Source organism: Haplochromis burtoni, unplaced genomic scaffold, assembly GCF_018398535.1.
Source record: "Haplochromis burtoni strain Fernald_Lab_line unplaced genomic scaffold, NCSU_Asbu1 Contig_533, whole genome shotgun sequence".
Classification (NCBI taxonomy): Eukaryota; Metazoa; Chordata; class Actinopteri; order Cichliformes; family Cichlidae; genus Haplochromis; species Haplochromis burtoni.
In genome coordinates, this window is record NW_024582894.1 from 220,749 (window position 1) to 242,625 (window position 21,877).

Here is a 21,877-nt window from a genome sequence, read left to right on the forward strand (position 1 = left end):
TTCCACTTGAGAGGGGCACTAGGCAAGGGTGCCCTCTCTCACCCCTCCTATTCGCCATTGCTATCCAGCCTCTTGCAATAAGGCTGCGTTCAGAGGATAGATTTAAAGGCATTACAAGGTGCGGTGTGACTCACAAACTCTCCCTTTATGCAGATGACCTGCTCCTGTACATTTCTGACCCTCTAAACTCATTCCCAGTGCTTTTTGACATACTGGACCAATATGGTACACTGTCAGGGTATAAGGTCAATTATCAAAAAAGCGAGTTGCAACCCCTCAATTCCCTGGCCAGAGCTCTTCCCCACTCAATAGTGCCTTTTAAGTGGACAGAAAACGGATTTAGTTATTTGGGGTTTTTTATTTCCTCTTCTATACATAAAATGATGAGGGAGAATTTTCTATCCCTACTAGAAAATGTTGGGAAAGGTTGTGACCGTTGGACTTCTCTACCAGGGAGAGTTAACCTGATAAAGATGAGTGTCCTCCCCAAATTCTTGTATCTTTTTCAACATGTCCCGATTCTTCTTACCAAGGCATTTTTTGACAAGTTAGAAAAGATTCTGTCACATTTCATATGGGGAGGGAAAGAAGCTAGAATTCGCAAGTCTATTCTTCAGTCCTCTAAAAGTGACGGTGGTCTTGGTCTGCCCAATTTTAGACACTACTATTGGGCAGCTAACATACAAAAACTTTTACATTGGGTTCATAACGACCCCCCTGCAACAGTCTGGGTACAAATGGAAACTGCATCTAGCTGTTACTCATTATCATCAATACTCAGCTCACCACTCCCTTTTTCTCCAACCTTTGTTGGGGATAATCCAATAGCTAAGGAAACGGTAACTATTTGGCAACAGTTCAGAAAATACTTCGGGCTACCTGGACTGTCTTTGCTAACGCCTTTATCAAAAAATTGTAATTTTGCACCTTCAAACACTGATGCGGCCTTTAGCAGTTGGAAAGATAACGGACTTAGGACTGTTAAGGACTTGTACAGTCAGGAAACCTTTCTATCTTTTGCTGACCTATCGTCTAAATACAACCTGCCTAATTCCAACTTTTTTCGTTATCTTCAGGCTAGAAATTTTGTAAAAACGCAGTTCCCTCACTTTCCCAATCGGCCTCCAGAAACAAATCTGGATATCATCCTGCAGATGAACCCTCATCAAAACAGACTGATATCAGCCTTGTATAAAATACTAGATGCTTTGGTCCCCAAATCCATTTCTCATATTAAGCTGAGATGGGAGGAAGAGCTTCAGACAACCCTGCCAGAACAGCAGTGGGATTGTGCTTTGAAATTGATTCACTCGTCCTCAATTTGTGCTCGCCATGCTTTGATTCAGTGCAAGGTGGTCTATAAAGTACACTATACAAACGCAAAATTATCTAAAATCTATCCAACCATCAGTGATGCCTGTAGCAGATGCGGACTATCGCCTGCCAACCATGTCCACATGTTTTGGTCTTGTTCGAAACTGAGTGCATTTTGGAGGAATATATTCGACACACTTAGCCAAGCATATGGCCAGACTGTCCTTCCTAACCCACTCTCCACAATTTTTGGCATTCCTCCCGACTTGAACTTATCTGGTCCCCTCAAACAGGCCCTAGCCTTTACCACTTTACTGGCCCGGAGGCTTATTCTGTTGAAGTGGAAGCTTCCCCACCCCCCAACTCATGATCATTGGGTGAGAGATGTACTCTTTAACTTAAAGTCGGAAAAACTTAGATTCTCTCTAAAAGGTTCTATTAGGGAATTTAACAAAATCTGGAAATCATTTCTCTTGCTGGTGGACACCATTACTTTACTTCCTGAGTCTGAAGTGAACTGAGCGAAGCTACATTATGGGGGTTTTTTTTGTGTTTTTTGTGTTCTCTCTTTTAAAAATCATACTTATACCTTATCTATTTGTTTTTCCTTTTGTTTTGTTTGGTCCTTTCTCTGCTTTTGTTTTGTCTTTTTTTGCTTTGTTTGATTTTGTTTGGTTGGTTGGTTGTTGGGGGGGAGGTTATGCTTGTTATGTGTATGGGTCCTGAGATGTTGTTTTTGTTTTTTTTGTGTGTGTGGGCAGAGATTGGTTCTCTGTGGTGTTTTGTCTAGTGTGGACCTGGTAGGGGGAGAATTCGGGTTGGGGGGTTGGAGGGTATAATGGACATACCACTGTTCTGAAATCAAGATTGACTTAGCTGTTGCTAACTTTGTATGTCATTGTTGAAATCAATGCAAAAGCATTGACATATATTTTTCCTATCACATAGCCGACGGGCAGGGACAGAGATAGATTTTGGTAGCCCGACTGAGAAAAATCGCTAGCTCCCGGGACGTCGGGCTAGCGATATTGCGAGCCCTGTATCTGATTGAGGAATCACTCATCTTTGGAAAAGAGAGTTTATTACAGAGAAATGGCTCTTTCCAAAATAAAAGCTATACTATCGCTTCTTCTGGGCTATATTCTCAGCAGCATATTAAATTAGGCCAGGAAATCATGTGCTAACGCTGTCTAAATGACTCGGCGTAAAGTTTGTAGCATGCTTGCTTGTTTTTTGTCTGCTTCCACTTGTCTTTGCACTAGGATGATGTCGGCGTAAATGTGCAGTCATATTCGTTGTGTTCCCACTAGTGCTTCAGCGTTAATCTGGAAATGACCTTAACGCCACAACACGGCAAATCTCCGTTAACGAGCTACCGCCGATCGCCCGTGCGTGGGGCTGACGGCGCAACACGTTAACGAGCTAACTGCGCTAACACACGTAGTTCCCACCCATGTAATTGAGCATTGCTGGCACATCCGACATACTGTTTTACTTTAGTCCATGACTGCGCTTACCTTCAGGGTCATACTCACATGAAAGACCAAAATAAGTTCCAAACGCCAGATCTGAATGAGGTGGAGGTTCAATTTGCCATGTTGCAAGGAGAGCTTAACTTCTGTCTCGCTAGCTTGCCCTGCGCTCTTCCTTCTGACTATGCTGTCTGTGTTGAGCGCTCAGTGGATCTGCGCTCGACAGTGCAGCCTAGGCGGAGTAGTCGAACACAGATTCACTGAGCGCTCAACACAGACAGCATCGTCAGAAGGAAATTGATAAAATAAATTACAAATTTTGTATTGTTCGATACATATGCGTACCGAACCGAAAGCACTGTATCGAACGGTTCAATATCGATACAAATATCGTTGCACCCCTAATATATAGTCACATAAAACCTTTTTAATCTACAACCAACTTCATTATCGACCATAGCCAATCAGTCTTAAATGTGGTAACTACCAAATTAATTGGAGTGAATTATATGTAACTTTGGCTCAACAGATTTGAAGGGAAAAGAGTTATCATTTAAAACAAATGCTTCTTGATTAGATCATCATAACCTTAATCATATAAACATTGCTTCTGTGTGTTCTTGTTTTTTTTTTTTCTACTTACCATTTTGTAGGTAATAATGAATTTTATCATATGACCCACAGGCATGTTCTGAGTAAGGAATGCTCTCTGGCTGGGCAGGGCTGGTTGGTAGTTGATCTTTGCTGGTGGGAAAACAAAGGTAAACCATGAATCTTAATCTGGACTAGTACTTAAATAAACAGAGTGGTTTTCATATCTATTTTAGCACTTAAAGTATTTTTATTCCAAGCCTTATTCACTCACACATTCATAGAGTTGCTTTTTTTCTATGTCCTAATGCTTTCAACTTGATATTCACACACTCACACTGCATCATTTTGCCATGCAGGCTAGAGGAGCTGGGGATTGAACCACCAACCTTCTGATTGGTAGACAGCCTGTTCTACCTCCTTACTGACAGATGCCCCAAAAACTGCCCTCTAGTGCATCACCTTCACTGGTCTTACTTCATGCGCTTTACTATAAACCATACTATAACACATAGGACAAGTCTACTTTTTTTATTTTTTTTATTTTGAAACACAGAGTAAAGGAACTAAAGTTAAGACAGAACTCAGGAGCTAATCCTTCTATTGATCAGGCTTTATCTTTAATCACTGACTAGCATTAATGACCTTCTAAATAAATTGCCATGACCTACTGCAACTCTCTCTGCTGCTTGGCTTCAGAGTACTAATCACAGTGCTTACATCTGTTAAAGCTCAATCTCACTGATGTGAAGGCAGTCAAGTAACTTCATCAGTACTGTTAGAGTTAGCGTATGTCACGCATAAAGAGAAGGCAAGCTGTTTCTGTGCTTGTCCTGGCAAGTGTACCAACATCTGGCTAGAAGCCAGGCTTTTAACGAATGAACCACTGGAAGATGTGAAACATCATTTTGAAACCGTCAAGGGCCTGTCAGCAACCTCAAAATAATGCCCTCAATGCAGAACAAAATTTATGAGCTTGAAGCAGTATAATTGAAAAACAGTGACATGATAAGTGGCTCAAAACTAATTTGACATGGGCACCTAGACATTCAATTGACGGCACTGTACACATGACATAAGACCTGTCAAGTGGTATCTATCCATAATACTATTTTTGACACCATGCATTGCTAAGTTGATGGCAAGGGATGTCTTTTACCACATTTCTGTCAGACAGCTGTTGAATTGCAGATAAGTAAATACATGCACTGGCATCTCACGCTTTTGAACACAAAAGTGCAGTGAAATCATCCGCTCATAAATGTGCTAATCTGTTGTGACACTTTTGTGGAACTTTGCTACCGCAACTCAAAATCACAGTCAAATCAAGGCGACATAGGTAAAAGTATAAAACAGGAACAATGCAATGGCAATTTATGCACTTACATAAACATGAGCGAGTACGAGCAAATTTTCCTATTTGAGACAGCCATCAGCTGTTTGCAGCAGAAAGAAAAATAACACTGTTGTCTTATCTTTTTAAGGTATCCGATAATTTCTGTTCTTTTTACTGTTGAGGTCCCCTTGTTTTTGGCATCTTCTGAAAAGGTGGGTTAAATCATAAAGCTTTGAGAGCACAGATTTCAGTATATACACAGGATAAATACTGATGATTTTCCCTGTCTGATATAGAAGTGAAAAAGCCACTTTGACAATAACAAAATATCCTTCACTCTAGAGCATTTAATTACTAAATAAATGGGTTTACTTAAGGCAATGATAGTCTCTTGGTTCCTCACTGGGTCCAACACTCAAGGGCTGACAGTATTTTTAGTTTTGATCGGATAGTCATTGTCCTCACATTATCATTTCTATTTGACTGCATGGACCTTTTAAAATTTGACATGTGTTACATCTATTCAGTGATTTTTTGCATTACACTGTCATCTATGCAAAACAGTGGCAAGTTCAAGAGCATCTCATAGCGTCCAAGCTATCTGCACAAATGTTTGTTCCTGACCCTTAATACTCTGACATCTGAGGATACTGCTTCCCCTCTGAGTGGTTTCCTTTCAATTTTTCATCGTCATTCTGTCTGTCTTCATTTCATGTCCTTCCTTTTAAAAAAAGTCTGGCATTTGATCCTCTCTGACTTAATTTTTGTGAATGCACTCCTGGACAACAGTAACCACACTTTCTCAATTTCTTCGGGATGTGACCTGCAAGTCACATCTGCGGTTGCCTTCGGCAACTAAGGCCTCAAAATTTCCATTACTTTTTCATTCTGAATTTTTAGCACAGCATACGGTACTGGCACTTTCAGTGTCTTTGACTGTTAGAAGGATGAGGAAAGTGAAACTTGAAAAGCCACTCAAATCAAGACATAACATCAAAGGGGTGATGATTCAGAGATGCAGCTTCTGAATGGCAATTTATGAGGAGTGGTGCAAAAAAAAATCCTTTAAAAAGTATGAAAACTTCCAGCTGTCTTTTTGTAAGCTGTAAAAGATAATCATTTCCATCCTCACAAAAACAACAGAGCAGTCCACAGCGTAAGCCTCAGCAACCTGCTGTGGAGAAAAGGAAAAAAAAATAGTGACACACACACCTTCTTGCCAGGTAACTGGCTAAGATAATTGCATCTGAAAATAGAAAAATAAATTAATGTGTCAGCTGTTTGATTGAAACAAAGGAGGAAAAAATCACAGTTCTGGCCCATAATCCTGGGGAGGTATCCATACCCAGAGCTAATTTAAAAGATACAGGTAATAATGACAAATGAATACCAAAGAAATAGCAGTCGCTACTTACTATCATAAATCTGTAAGGCCATTAGAGATGGGCAGCACTCTTCATCAACCACTTAAACAAAATGTTAAAGATGGAGGTCTGTATCTATGGCCATGTTACAGCACAGACCCTTTATTGAATTACCTATGCATCCCCTTGACACTTATTGAAATTGAAGGCGCAGTAGTTGACATATACACCCTCCCCCATCCATACCTACACCACTGTTCGAGTTTTGCTGTTGGTCTAAGCAAAAGTGGACTTGAGGACAATGACCTCTGAGTCCAAAGCAATTTGTTTACTAATTAATGTAACTATGCTTTGATATTGAATCACTTTTAATTGCTTCTGAATACCTGACTGTAATCTTGACTACTAATTTTAGTGCCAGGAAACCATGCCTTACAGTTTTCTGAATAGAAATGAGAATCTAATTAAGACATACTTTTATGCAGTAATCTCTTATCTGGGCAACAACTTCTTGATATTTCGTATTACTGTTTGACTGCACAACTATTACTACAGGGCTGTTCAGGGCAACTACAATATTGTGTTGTTTGCTGATGTTATCCCATCATACCTTTAAAATGCATACTATGCAGTGCCCATAGACAAGTTTTATCTATTATTTATTGTAGCACTGAATATTTTACCACCACAATAAAGGCATGGCAGCTGAAAATGCTCAGAAATGAAGAATGGCATGTTTGAGATGAGGAGATATCATTAAAAAAAAAAAAAAAACCTATTTGATTATACTGTATCGGTTAAATACAATCAAGCTACACTGACTGCACACACAGTGCATTAAAGCCTCAGTGACCATTTCTATTTGTTTGGATGCAAAGGACTAACCACAGCTTTTTAATGATCAGGTTTAACCCCCCAAAAATGTAGTTTGTTAAATGGTCATATCAGACCCTTTTTTTAATATATATATATATATATATCATCATTTTTATCTTTCAAAAACTAACATCCCTACTGACCTAAAAAACAAACAAACAAACAAACAAACAAAAAAACAGTAACAATCAATCTCCAATGACAAAAGCTCATATCGACCATGGTTTAGCCTTCCAGGAGACCAAATTTTCCATAGCAATTATCCATTGGTCAATGAAGGTTTGCAAAATTATAGCTATGATTGTTTGTTCTTCAACACTTGCTATATTACTCATCAGGAGAGATGTAAAATATAAAGGGAGAGTGAAATTTATTTCCACTGAGTTTAAACTCAGCAAGATAAAAATCACAGTGCGTTAATTATCTTCACAATCACTTTAGCTCCCACTTCATGTTTAATCCCTAAATTAGGCTCCATTAGTTTCATTCACAGCACAGCAGATACTGACCTAGAATCCTGACTCATGCAGTGTAAGTTGTCAAAATCATTGCTAATGCACTGTTTACCCATTTTTCTACTAGTGTAAACCAGACCTGAATGGCACATTTCCTCACCATTGCCCAAGCCTCTTCTAATTAGAGCAGCTCCTCCTGCACGAGATATGCATCCCACTATACTCAGGTACTGTGAGTTTGCAGTCTTTGAGAACTTTAGCTTCACCGCTTTCAAAATAAATACACACAGACAAGCCCACACAAACGTGTGCACTCACAGCATGTTCTACTAAGAGCTTCCTGAAATGAGAAACAGTAATACGGTGTGAAACTAAATGCTAATTTAGCAGCTGCAAAGCTCTCTGTAACTGTTGCTGAATATTGGATGATATGCTTAATTGCATTATATTAAAAAACAAACAAACAAACAAACAAACAGAAATTTGAAAATGCTTTTCAGGATTTTTATCTTAATCGTATCTAGTCTCAGATTCTATAAACATACTAACCTATAAACTATTTGCCAAAAAAAACATCCAAATATTTTACATGTCCACATTTCAAAATTAACACATGGCAACAGATCCTAATTCCACATTCATCATTTTCATGCATAGCAATCTCAATATGCCATGTGACAAAACAGTTCATAAATCATGAACATGAGTGAAAGAAGGGCTATCAAAAAGAAAAAAAAAACTGACGGGACTCATTACAAAAGATGGATGGATGAACAGGGAGGTAAATACAGGAGCCAGGAACAGGTCTAAGATGATGTATTAGAAAACAAATCCTGGTGTGTATGAATATAGTGGCACATCTTGATGCCAGGCATCCTGTAGACTCGGGAAGTTTGGGGGGTTTTCACATTTTGTAACCAGCTGCCCATTACTCCAGTGACTTTACAATTCGATTGAAATGTCAGCACCAAAAATCTGTAAAAGAGACAGAATTGAGGTGCTGTGCATACAGCAAATATAATTTTAGACTTCAGCCGTCAAAGAGAGACTTGGTATCATTTCGTCTTTATCGTCAATCCCACCTGGCTTGTTCTTTCTCACACCCACAAATCACAAAGCTGCCCAGGTTTACCCTGTTCCCAGAAAATTCAACCTGAAACATGTCACAAAGAGGACTTTAAGCTGCAAACCTTTGTTAAATTTACACCCAACTTCTTTTGGGAGAGATGTCGTCTCAATCACTTGGTTGACTTTGGCTTTCAAGAGTCCCTGTCAACCTCCCCACACTGATTTAGGGCCAAAGTGTGACACTGCCAGAGCAATCCATGCTGCATAATTCAACATTGCTCTCAGACCTGTCTCATTAAGGATCCTGGCTTTGGTCCATGGCTCTGACTATGAGGCTTTGAGTGACAGATCTTTTGCCAGCTTAGTACAAATAGGAACAGACTCAGTATAAGCCTGCACTTCGGATTTAGCTTCAGCCCTTTCCAAACCTGGCAAAACCAAGTGTGCTTCCAGTCACAACTTCAACCTGCATCAACTCCACCCTTGGTGTGTGTCCTACACATGACAAGCACTAGCTGGAAGGCAGAAATCAAATCCAAATCCCAATCAACATCAACACAATTTTCTACTGTAGCTGATTCAGGTATCTCTATTTCCATATGAGGAAAATAAATCAAGGGTTGAGAAAAATCCCCATATATTGTCAGACAGCCACGAGTAAACAAATCACCTGTCTGTAAAAATAATTTTATAGCATTGCTTTCCTTTGAATTTTGGTTCAGCTAAAGCTTATTACAAACAGTCCAAAATATGTAAAGCATTCCCTGCTTTGGTAACTTGAATTTAGAAAGGTTGGTAATGGCATCTTTGCCACTTTCAACTTCCCACAGCTTTCAGTTGTAAGTCATGTTAGACTCCAGTTAAAGTTTTGGCTTTAACATTTGCTGTGGTTCAGAATCTAATCCAGGCAGTCCATGAGCTGGAGACCTGAGTGTACTTCAGCCAAAGTGGCTGCCACACTCTAGAGTTGAAGAAGATTTAGGAAAATCATAGATTTATCTGCATGGATGGACAGTTTGCCACATTTGACAGACAGATGAGTGAGAAGGATATTTGCCTTCTGCATCACTGAGAATTTCATTTAACAAGTTGACAGTGGTGGGAGACGCACACTGACCTGCCAAATGAGGGGGGCAGGTGACAATCACAGCTCTGCACAAGAAGGTGTCTGTAGCAGTCATCACCTTGGCCCACTCAGCATCCTGTTTAAACACAAACAGGAATACAGTTTTATTTTAAAAACTAAATTTCATTTTGTTTGATATGGTAGAGCTGTTTTAGGTTACTTCTTTGATCGATTTTGGATATAATTTATTACCAATACAGTATACACAAAATGAAGTTCCTTGCCTTCAGTTGTTTGTCCCTTTGTTCTGTTGAATTACCTTTTTTCCCCACCACAGTTAAATTCTGGGGTTTTGTTTTCCATTAAGCCGCATTATATAATCATCTTGTTATATATGTGTTGTATATATTTGTTACATTAAGTGAACCGTAGTCCTTGGAGAATGAGTTATGAGGAGAGTTGTTAAATGATAAATCATATTTACTTGTCTGTGTTCATTAAGTATTCCACTAATGTGCTTTTAGAGATCTTTTTAAATGAAGAAAAGTCTGGATTACACAGAGTGGTCAGTGAGACTAGAAATACAGTATATAAAAGCATGTACATTACATTACAGCACATTAAAAGAAAATCCTATAGTATGGGGGTTGTGGTAATTCTTCTGTCTTGTTTTTGGTCTATTTCTATTTATTTCACAGCTGATCATTGCAAAGTTGCTTTGAGTAGTTAGCTCTATCCTCATAGTCTAATGGTATTGGCCATTCCCAGCATCATGATGACTACATCGATAATGGCAGAGGGGGTAACTGAATGATTTGGGCATAAAAATGATGTTAATCACATGCTATAGTTTCACTCACGAGTCTCAGTTTTGATTGAAACAACTTTTAAATGGTGGTTTATGGAGGTAGAGGCAGTGTCAAACTATCAGAAGTAGGAATTTATGTAGACATTTACATCTAAAGATCTGAGATGTAGCTCTTTGTTTTTCACTATTTGGTTTTTTTGCTGTTTCTGTAAGTGGCAGTGACCTTAATTTGCTAGATGTTCACAACTTGGAAAATTGTGTTAACACAAAGCTTTTATAGAGGTGGTCACACATACTGATTATCAGTTAATCAAATGCTTTTGATTAACAGCTCCTGGTTTTTAGTTACCCTCTTAATCCCTAAGAAACCAACAACAACCTTTTATTTGTGGCACTGTTTAAAGCACAGAGTTACAAAGTGCTTCACATTTTGGATAAACATATCGTGTCATATCAAACATATGGTCTTCCATTTATTCCTACATACTTTCACAAGCATAGGTGAAATTAGATGTCAGTTATAGACAAAAATAATAGAATAATGATTAAGGATAAGACAAGCTATTAAAAAGAGTTTTCAGCAGCTTGTAAAAGAAACCACTGATTGTGTAAATCTGATGGGGTACTCCAAAGTTTAGGAGTTGAAACCTCAGCTGTGTGGTTGTCTTTTTCCTTAAAATATAAGACCCAGATCAGATGATTAGAGAGGCTGAGGTCTCAGTAGCTTATATATGCAGGAGCCTGTAGCCATGTTGCGCTTTACATGTTGTTAATAAAAAAATTCAGAATGACTCTGAGTTACTTATTGCTTAATGACAGGCTTGGATAATGATGTGCATACCCCCTGCAGAGTGTTCTCCTCTGGATGTTGTAAAGAGGTCTTTCTTTATCGTGGAGCCATCAAAATGTCCGTGCTATCTTCCTGATGGATTTGTTAGAATGGCTTGTTTCAGTGACATTGAGAGGTCCTTTGACCGCATGCTGTGGGTTCACAGAAACAGTTTTCAAATGCAAATGCCTCACTTGGAATCATCTCCAGACTTCTTTACCTGCTTAATGTATGAAGAAGTAACAAAGTTATAGCCCATACCTCTCCATGAAGCAGCTTTTGAGTCAATTGTCCAATTACATTTGAATCACTGAAAGTCGGTGTCTGCATATAAAAATGACTTTTTTTCTCAGCAGGTAAAGCAATATTTTTTTTTTCAATCCCTTAAATTGAAGCTGGTCCGATTTTATAACTTCAGATGGCGTCTGATGGAGTCACCAGACACATAAGTTAGAGATAATGGCTGTGCTTTCATTTCAACTGCATTTAGGTGTAAAATAATCATTCTCAGCGAATGTTAGAAAGAACAGAACGTCTGCACTGTGTGAGAAAGAAAAATAACAATGACTTTCACTGGTGCACCTAACTCTCCAGGCAAAGAGGTTGACCTCTAACTGCAAAGCAGTGCTCATGTATTTTTAATCAGTGAGTTTTATTTTAATTTATTTATTAACATTTAATTGTAGGGGGGGAAAAACAAACTGCTTCCTTTCTGATTCAGCATACTTGGTTCTGATTGACCATTTTTAGAAACAGACTTGCAATGACATGAAGCTATAAAAAGCAAGAATGGAAGAATTCTTTCACATTCTTCAGTTAAAATAGCAGTTTTTTTAAATATGTGTTTGATTGAACCTCAATTCAACTTGAAATTTTTGACTGTTCAGTGGCAACATTGGGAAATAGGGTAAGGTTACTAAAAAATGCTTTCAGAGGAGGCTGAAGCTTGGCATTTGTTCCTAGTCCTTAGTAGTACTCTTAATTCGTTTGTGTCCATGCTTCGCGAAGGCATAACTCCCAGAGTTACAGCTGGAAAATGTTATAATCAAACGTAAGATTTTGTCACGTGCAGTTGTTATCGTGTTTTTATTTTCTGATATCTTTTTCTTATTTTTTTGTTTTGTTTTTGGCAAGGCCATATGCCTGTCGGCAAAAGGTTCTTGAGTGTTATCGCAGCCTCACCAAATGGGACATCTCTGTGTGAAGTATTTTAAGCTTCTCATGCCTGTATTTGTTTCCTTTCTGTGCTTTGCTTCATCTTAAGTGAAGTGAAAACTCCCAATTGCCCGTAGCTGTGAATGTCAGTGTGAATGTGTTTGTCTGTCAATACGTGTTAGTGCTTTGATAGGCTGGCAAAATGTCAAGGGTGTGCCCCGTCTTTCACCCAGTCTGTGCTAGTACACACTATTGCCTTTTTGTGACCATTTACTTCATAAATGATGCAGTTTTACCTTTAGATATTTTTTAAGTAATTAATATTTATCAGGACTGAGTATATTTTTCATTTGATTGTTTTACTTTAGACACTTATTAAAAAAAAAACTCTTTCTTGAGCAGCTTTTTAAATTTTTGGTCTATAAGAAGTAAATTTGCAATGAAAGACAACATAATTTAAGATTTTTGTATGTCTGTGAAGATCTTTATAAAAAGATAAATAAAAGTGCAGGTTCCTTTGTTCTTTGGATGTTGGTTACCTTTTATTCCATTCTCAGTAAAGATGATCCCACACTGCTTCAGTTATGTTGAAGTCTAGGCTCTGGGGAGGCCAATCCATGCCTGATTGTGTCCTATTGTGTTTTTCTGTTTACAGTAGATGTGTTTTTACTGCATTGGCAATGTGTTTGGGATTATTTTCATGCTGAAAAGGGATGCCATCGGCAATCACATGTTTTTCAAATGGTGATGTTTTCAGTCTATTCCTTGTGTAAACCAGCTTTTCTGTTCCTTATGAATGGCTTCTTGACACTGCCTCCATTGAGAACTTCTGATGAGGCTTCAGTGAACAGTAGATGGAACACCTGGAGGGCCAGATGCATCTCTCAGGTCCTGTGTCAGGTCTTTGCTGGAATGTTTCCCTATATCTATTAAGAGGGCATGACTTTCAGATGCTGTTCATCTGCTGTAGAGTTTGTTTTTTTTTTAAAGGTCTTCCACTTCTTCTCTTGTCTAGCAGTTTTCTAGGTTTTCTAACACTGCAAATCATGCCAGGATTTGTCAGCTAATAAGTCTTTAGGAATAAACTTGTTGGTGCAAAAATACTATTTTATGTCTGTCAAACTGTGTTACATTTGGTATTTTTCATAGTTTCAACAAAAAAAGGGAACAAATTGTATTTTTGCGACAGGCTGCTAGTGTCACAGTGTCTAAAGGTACAATTTAAGATTGGTTCTTTGCTAAGTTGTCTGTTATGTTTAGAGATAACGGTGCAGTGAAATGCTTACACAATTGCTCGTGACCTAAAGAAACAAAAAAAAATGCTATGAATAAGATGGGAAATAAATGTGAAAATTAAAAAGGGTCAATTTAACTAGGAAGCAATAAAATAAAATATAAAAATTAAAGTTAAAAATGAAATAACTGTACAACAACAAATTAGAATGAAGGGTAAATTTAACTGGGAAAGAATAAGATAAAATATATAAATTAAAGTTGAAAATAAAATAAATCACACACGCTATGTGCACTTTCTATGCTTAAATGATTCATGATTACAAGGACTGGACTGGAAAAGAGTGAAAAAGCCACCAATCTTCAAAGCAAAAACTTTGAAAGACCTTTACAAAGCCTGGAGAACAATTTCTCAAGACCACTTTGAAAAATGACAAGAAAGTCTGGCTTCTTGGAAGCAAAATCCAAAGAAATGAGGGCTGGTGTGACAAAGTGGATGAGCAGTTGCAATGCTCTCCATTTGTCCCATATGTGTTTACCTTTTTTTTGCACATTGTACACATTATTCTGTTTCTAGGTATTTGCTATGATTTGCTATTTGTCAAGCAACATTGCTTCACTCACTATCCCGGGTTTGTTTGTGTAAGCGTTCTATTGCCGGCAAATCAAACATTCTGCAAATTAAGGCAAATACTCAGTTACATGTCTCTTTATATTTTATTATGTTACAGATTAAGTAATTTGTTCATACTTATAATGCTCTTTCTTTTCAGTCTTCATGAGGGTCAGGTGTGGGGAAACGCCTGCCTAGCATTTCCTCATTTTAAAGTCCTGATGATGTCACACGTGACATCAGCAGGTCGAACGAAGTGGAGGTGTTTCCTTTTGTTTGTGTTAAGGTTTAAAGGGACTTGTTGACTCTTTTTCTTTTCCTTAATACAGCCATTTAGTTGTGTAAATGTGCCAATTAGAAGTGTGACGTTTTGTGTCTTTTTAATCATCTGTGTAGAGTTTTAGATCCCTCAATTCAAGTGAGTGGTACTGCCTGGGCTAATTGAAGGGAAACTGATGGCCCTATTTAAAGCCAGTCTCTACCAGATTCAGATGAGAGAGGAGAGGTGAGCTGTGTTACCAGATCCATGTTCTGTTGAGGTTTGTTAATTGAGTTACTTTGGGGGAAAGTTTTGTTAAGTTACACATTAAATTAAGTTCACTGTAAATAAATTGCTCATGTCTGGAAACCTGAAATGTCTGCGTAGTCTGCTTCCCTACCACCTTCCTTGACGTTCGAGTTTGACTACTTCACAGGTGGATCAGGGTTTCTAGGGAAATGTAAATAAAACACAACTCAAGCAAATGAACTGTAAAAATCACCAAAGAGTGAACTAACTGAACTAACAGAGCATGCAGAACATTTTGGTTACTGCCTGTAAACTGTGGCAACTATGACTCCCAGGCCAGGCAGATAACCGGGTACTAATGAGAGCCGTGATAACTAAGAAAGGTTGAGGGAGCGTGGGGCGTGAAAATGAGAACAAGCAGCCCGGAGTGTGGAAAGGCATATATAGTCATCCAACCTGAAGGGGACTATGAGTTGTGGTTCAGAGACGTGAAGTGTTTCTTTTATTTTTGTTTTTGTTCAAAGTAAATATTTGTAGAATATTTATGTCTGCACAGATTTTGTGTCAAAGTTGATGGCTGTAGCTATGGGTGGGTTGTTGTTTTTTTTTTTTTCTTTTCAAACAAGAAAATATATTGATGAGAAGCACTGCATTTACATGGAGCCCTCTTAGTCTCTCAGCTGTGGATAAAGGAGACATTCAAGCAGAACAGACAGGGCCTTCGCATGAGACAGCCTGTTTCCCTACTGAGGAAGCTGTTATCTCTGTGTCGCGCCTCATCAATCCCTGAGTGAGTCGTTACTGTACCCTACCTGCCATATGGCTGTCACAGCACAACCCAGCCGGACATTCTTCCATCCAACACGGTCTGCCAGACACTCTGAAAGCTGTTGGGTGCCTCCCTGTGGAGAGGCAGATATTAGACTTCAAGGTGTGCTTAAAAACTATTATTATTAATTAACAAAATACTTGACCCCTGCAAATGATCGATTTTTCTATACATTTCAATTTGCATTGCTCTCAAGTGTATTTCTAGGAAAAGTTTCCTGGTTAGTCTTCATAACTTAGTCTTTAACTGATCAAGCACACACATCCATACATATGCAATAATACTAAGTGCAATAATCCTTTCTGTCATCGTTGTATTTTTACTCAGTTGTATATAGTATTTGTATTTGTATTCTATTTTTATCTTATTGTATATTTATTTTATTTTATTCTACTGTATATAGTATTTTATTCTATTCTGTACAGTTGTGTACTGTATTTATTCTTATTGTATTCTAATTTTTGCCTCATAACTTTTGCACTGTCCACTTCCTGCTGTGACAAAACAAATTTCCCACGTGTGGGACTAATAAAGGTTATCTTATCTTATCTTATCTTATCTTATCTTATCTTATAAGCCAGAAAACTGACTTCAGGTAGGTTTTTTGTTTTGTTTTGGGGGTTTTTGCACCAGTGTAAAACAAAATATGAGCAAATGTTCACAGCTGCTTAAGTAGAGAAAAAAACAACAAAGAAGTGATAATGATACATGCACACAAATAAGTGCTGAGGTCGAGAGGAAGGATAAAATACCACAGGAATAAGTTTCTGTTAAGTTGAAACGCTTTTTTCAGTTCACATTTGGTGCCGTGTCGTGTTCAGTGATGCTGCGGTACTCATTCCAGGCCATAGCGAGGATGCAATTAAAAGAAAACAGCTCCAGATGATAACAAGTGCAGGAAGTGTGCTAAAACATAGGTTTAAACATCAAGCACTTTGAACCATTTAGCCAAAGGCCTTCTTTTGTCAATTACTTTTTATGCCCCTTTTTTGGCTCTCAGCCCATTTTTACACATGACCATTGTTGGGAGGGAGAGAAGTTTCTGAAGCAATAACACAAAAATGGATCACACAAGTTTTATGCTTCCAGAGGACTTAAAAAGTGGAAAAATCCAATACAAGACTGCGGCTTTAAATGCGAATCAATATTTCGAGGACAAAGGGAGGCAGTGGGATTTTTGGGACATGGATTGGGAGGTGCTAAGTTTAATAGAAAATAAATAAATAAAAAGGTCAGTGTGGCCTGAAGTTTTGAAAAAGCACTTGTGCCAACAATATTGAGTGTGGGGAATGATAATAGGTATGTACCTTTATCTTGAACTCTTGAGCACAACCTGGAGTGCTCTCCAGCAGCTTCAGTAGCCCTCCAGCAGCTGTAGCATACATCAGGAAGAATAGGAAAGACATCTGGGATGGCTCAATTCCAAAGACAGACCTGCTACACAGCCCGATTTCCTCTTTTAGTTCTGTCATGGAATAATACATACTATAGCCTTCACACATGCGATAATAATACACATTTTCCTACAATGACAGTATAAAATTGTTATGAGCTAACCAACACAGAGTACACTGTCAAAAATTCAGCTTGCTACATGAAAGAGCTACCTGAGAGGATGGTAATTATCGCTTCTGCAATTATCCTGTCAAATGTAGATGCCTTTTTTAGTTTTCTCTCAATGAATCTGCCGATGCAGTGAGTCACTTGATTTGGCGTAAAGAATTTAATCATTAATAATCTATGCAGCACCCACAATGCAATATCTTGACAAATGCATGCCAGATTTTCTGACAGGGGAGATTCCCAAAGGATTAAAGCACGGTTCCATGCCACCATTATGCTTGCATGCATCATTGTGAGCAAATTCTTGCACATATTTTATTGGTACATTTATCTGCAGTGGAAACTATTTTCTTTCCTAATTTTGTTTTCTACTTTTTGAAGATGAGATATGAGGAACTCAAACTTGAATCTCTGGAGTCTCACCAGAGGAGCTCGACATGTTTGCTTGAGAAAGATTGAGGCAATGAGAAGGTTAAAGGCACTCTTTAAACTGACCTGCAGTCCAAGCGTGTTTCTCAATGTACGTGTGCAGCGTCATGCTGTCCAGTTCTTCAGCATTTGGAGTCTTTGAGGGATCCTGGACGCATACTGTTGCGCACAGTCTGTCAATCTGAATGCAGAGGAAAATCATCACATCACACCCACACGTGATGGTTCACCACTGTGAACCAAAAGTATCCCATTGATAGAGATAATAACAGAAGAATAGCTCAAGGCTGCCAAATAGGATTTTGCCAGTGCAATTTTCCCCACAGTATATTCTTCCTACTGGTACTCTAACCATTTATCTTGGACTCAAGATTTTCTGGTACTTTGCTATGTGGTAAATGCACTTTTGTCCTATAAATCCAAAAACAGAAAACAAAGTATCATTACCATATTGATTTGAAACTTTTACATTTTTATTGGATAATAAAATTAATTTTTTAAATATATGTTTGGTATACAAGAAATCAAACCAAACATCATAGATTGGAACTGTAGTATTTCCAGATCCTTCTACTCTGACTGGGCAAAGTACTAACGATAGAATGTTACTGTGCAAGTCTCACCTTCCACAGGATCTGGGTGAAGTCCATTAGCACCACAGGGGACAGAGCAGGAATGCTGGTCTTGTAAGTGCGAACTTTGGAAGTTGGCCCACCCATGTGGTGCACCTTTCTACCCATATTGAACTGTGGGTAGACTTCTAAGCCCAGCTCTTTTATGAGCTTCAAGACGTGCGTTTGAGTACTGTAAGAGAAAGCATGCTGTTTTAAAACCACTGTTTTTGTCTTTACTGTGAAGTTTTCTGCTAATACATGGTCCAAATGTAATGTTTACTGTTTGTATAGAAGTAGACCTCAAACTTCTACAAGGTTCTACGTGTCACTTCTCAGAGTTCAGATGTTTTCATGTGTTCTGTGACTCACTTAACCGATGTTGGGCTGTAGTTTCAAGCTCACATTTCTAAACAAAGTAACATAGTTTTATTAGCTGAAACTGTAATAACTTCATATTCTGAGAGCTGAGAATCATTTGCCGTCTTGACCTTTTAGTGTGGAGCCATGTATTTGTAATGCTTGCAGAATTTTGCTTGGCATTGAAATAATATCAGTATTGATTGATTGGCAGTAAATGTTGCTCCAGAGTCTGCATAGTTTGTCCAGCAATAATGTTACCTCTGCATATGTGCAAACCACTTGTTTTATTTTCACTAATGGGTGCTATCTTTAGAGCTGTCCACTGATAATTAGTCAGAGGGTCCCGCTCTTTTGTTTACCCAGAGGATTTCTAGAGATGAAACAACAGAAGAGTTTCCTACTTCACCTCTGTCCAGATCAGAATCCAAGGAAGTTGGCAGCTTTTCTGGGTCCTGGTCTTTTCTGTTCATTGTAAAGTTTCAGCATGTGTGCTGAAAGTGGTGCTTTATGAATAAAACTAGATTGAATTGATTTAAAGTAGAGACTGCATGTAACCATACGAGTTGATTATTTAAAATCCTTCTCAGCAATATCACTGATCAAACACTGAATTCAGAAAAAAAAAATAGCCAGAGTAGGAAAATGAGATAGATAACGCAAGTTTGAGAAATACTGGCTGTTGAATTTAAACCTTACACGTTGTTTTGGTCGATTTTGGCCCATTTTTGACATTTGATAGCCCAAAGTGTGATTTCTTTTAGTCTAAAAGTTGATTACTTATTTGGACACAAAATACACAATTATGAAAATGTTTAAAAATATTTTAGTTTTGTACAGTCTCTATTGTGTAAGCTGAGACTGTTCCAGGTCAAACTTGATCCGTATTGGTAAATGGACTGGTTCTTATATAGCGCTTTTCTACTCTTCTGAGCACAAAGCGCTTCACACAACTTGCGGATTCACCCATTCACACCCATTTGCACAAGCGCATTTTTTCTTAGTGCTTTCTAACTGACATTCACACACACATTCATTCTCCAATGGAGCAATTTGGGGTTAGTATCTTGCCCAAGGATATTTGGCATGCAGACTAGGAGAAGCCAGGAATCGAACAGCCAACTTTCCGATGAGTAGATGACCTGCTCTGACCTGAAGGTTGGTTGGGATGAATTTTAGATCCATCAGTAGTGTGAGTTGAATTAAGGAAAATTGTGGTTTTAGGGAATCTTGAAACTGTGACACTGTGTCTGTGTGCATGTTTTATGCCACAATGGTGACAGAGATTAAGGGGACCTTGACACTGTCAAGAATTGTCTGTGTGCCCACCGCTTGTTGGTCTTTGAAGGATCACTGAGGAACCTCAAAACAGTGAAATGGTAAAACAACAAGGAGTGATCATATATGGTGCATGTAAGGAACAGAGGGCAAAGGGTGCCTTGACACAGACACAAACTCTGCAATAGAGCAGTAGAGCTGCAGGATTGCTGGTTAAAATCCTGGCAGGGGCCTTGCACATGCATGTTCTCTCTGTGCCTATGCGAGTCTCCACCTTCATGCCACAGTCCACAGAGGTGCATCAGTTTCTTAACATTTATAGAATAAAGTGCTGTATGAATATGTAATTAAAGTGTGACTTGTAATTATGTGGTTTGAGTGATTAGTAAAACTAAAGAAGAAATTATGGAAAAGTCGGTACATTATGTTACATTTAGACCTACAAGCAACTCCAAATGAATAGAACACATTTATGGTGTTATTTTTGTAACACTATTCTAAGCGCACGAAAAAAAATTTGAGCGCATGTAAAAAAAAAAGTTTGCAGGTGCAAGTGTTGCATTTTGAGGAGAAATTTATTTTGAGCAAAGAAAAGCTAAATTTGAGTGAAAAAAATGTATTGCTGTTTTCATCCTAAGGCTCTTTAATAAAAAAAGAATCCTACATTTCACTTTACTATATATATATATATCTATATCTATATCTCAGAGAGAGAGAGAGGGGTGTTTATTTGTAGATAGATAGATAAATGTTGTAATTGTTGTTCTAGATAAATGTTCAGTAGTAAACTGTAAGAATACTGCTAAGAAATCCTGCAATACACACTTTGCGACTAGTTTCTCTGAGACTTTAACCCTGTAATCTCAGTATTACATTGCATTACATAAACAGTATCAAGTAACCTCATTCACATCAACCAATCCTATCCAAGGGTTTTCTTATAAGTGGGCATCTGCCAGTACCTTAGCTGCCTGTGTTAACAACATCATAATCTAAATGCTCTGTCTGTGCCGTAAAGATAATGTTTCCGTAAGCAATGCATTCACATATATTCACATATATTATTCTTTACATGATCATGGGAAGCTGGAGTCAGTCCCAGCTCTCATTCAGCCAGCATTTGTCATTGTCTGTGCTGTCAGGTGTCAGTGATAATCATTGTACAACTATCATTCAACAATAGGCAACAATCTGTTGCAATCATTGTGGATAAATTTCATTTGTTTAGCTAAGGTCTTCATTTTCTGGGTAATCTTCCAAATCCCAGTGACTCTGTCGAAACGTCTCCCCTTTTTCCAGAATAACACATTTGCATTTGAGTCATGTTCACTGTAATTCTACTCCATTTCTGTTTCTACCTTCAGTATTAATGTATTTATTTGATCAACATTACCTTCCTACCCATTGCCCTCCAAGGTCCCAGCAATCAACACCACTGGCTGCTGGTAACTTGGCAGTCACTGTGCGCCCTCCCACCCGATCTGCATGACACAACAGTCATAATTCTGTTATAACAGTGCAATAATTTTTGCTTCATTATATAATTCTGCATTACAAGTTACCAGTTGCCTTTAAATAGCATGAAATTTTACAAACCTTTCCCTTCCAGAATCAGTATTTTCATACTGGCGTCCCTTTTTTTAAGCCAATGAGCTGCACTCAGTCCAGAAAGTCCAGCACCAACAACTATAACGTCCCAAATTTCCGCAGTCATAGTTACTTTCTTTAGTGCCAACTTAGCGTGTGCCGGTAAACTGAGGATTCAGACACTCAAATCCAGCCTGTATTCCCTTTTCTTCTCTGTATCAATTAGGTTATCTTATCTTGCAAAGCCTGGGCGGCTTTCATAATAGTGCACTTTGGAACTGTGAACAAGTGAGCTTGTGACCTAGTTGGCAAGGAATCGGCTGTGCAAATTCCAGCAAATAAAGCCAAGAGAGGCGTTTGATTCTTGAACAGTAGAGACATTGTCAGATATAACATCTTTGTAAGACCATGGAAAAATTGAGGCAAATTTTCAAATATGAATCTTGGAACATTCAAACATACATACATATATACATACAGAGAATGGAGTAATCAGTTGTAAGTCAGAAGGAGAATTGGCACTATAGAGCAA

At 38.3% G+C, this 21,877-nt stretch overlaps 2 protein-coding genes across 2 annotated transcripts in view; both read right to left on the reverse strand.

The window, feature by feature from the left end:
• Positions 1–9,587, reverse strand: part of LOC121812321 (amine oxidase [flavin-containing]-like) — a 50,855-nt gene extending 41,268 nt beyond the window's left edge. The window contains exon 1 of the mRNA XM_042214226.1: positions 8,541–9,587. The gene's annotated coding sequence lies outside the window, so the exon portion shown is untranslated. The remainder of the gene's footprint in view (positions 1–8,540) is intronic.
• si:ch211-127i16.2 (probable flavin-containing monoamine oxidase A) lies at positions 3,193–21,620 on the reverse strand. Its single transcript, XM_005949082.2, has 8 exons — positions 21,355–21,620; positions 21,152–21,239; positions 18,133–18,313; positions 17,576–17,690; positions 16,825–16,982; positions 15,501–15,590; positions 9,594–9,678; positions 3,193–3,530 (listed from the first exon to the last, which is right to left on the reverse strand). The coding sequence occupies exons 1-8, from the start codon at positions 21,470–21,472 to the stop codon at positions 3,376–3,378; spliced, it is 990 nt and encodes a 329-aa protein (XP_005949144.2). The 5' UTR covers positions 21,473–21,620; the 3' UTR covers positions 3,193–3,375.
• Positions 21,621–21,877: the final 257 nt, after the last annotated feature.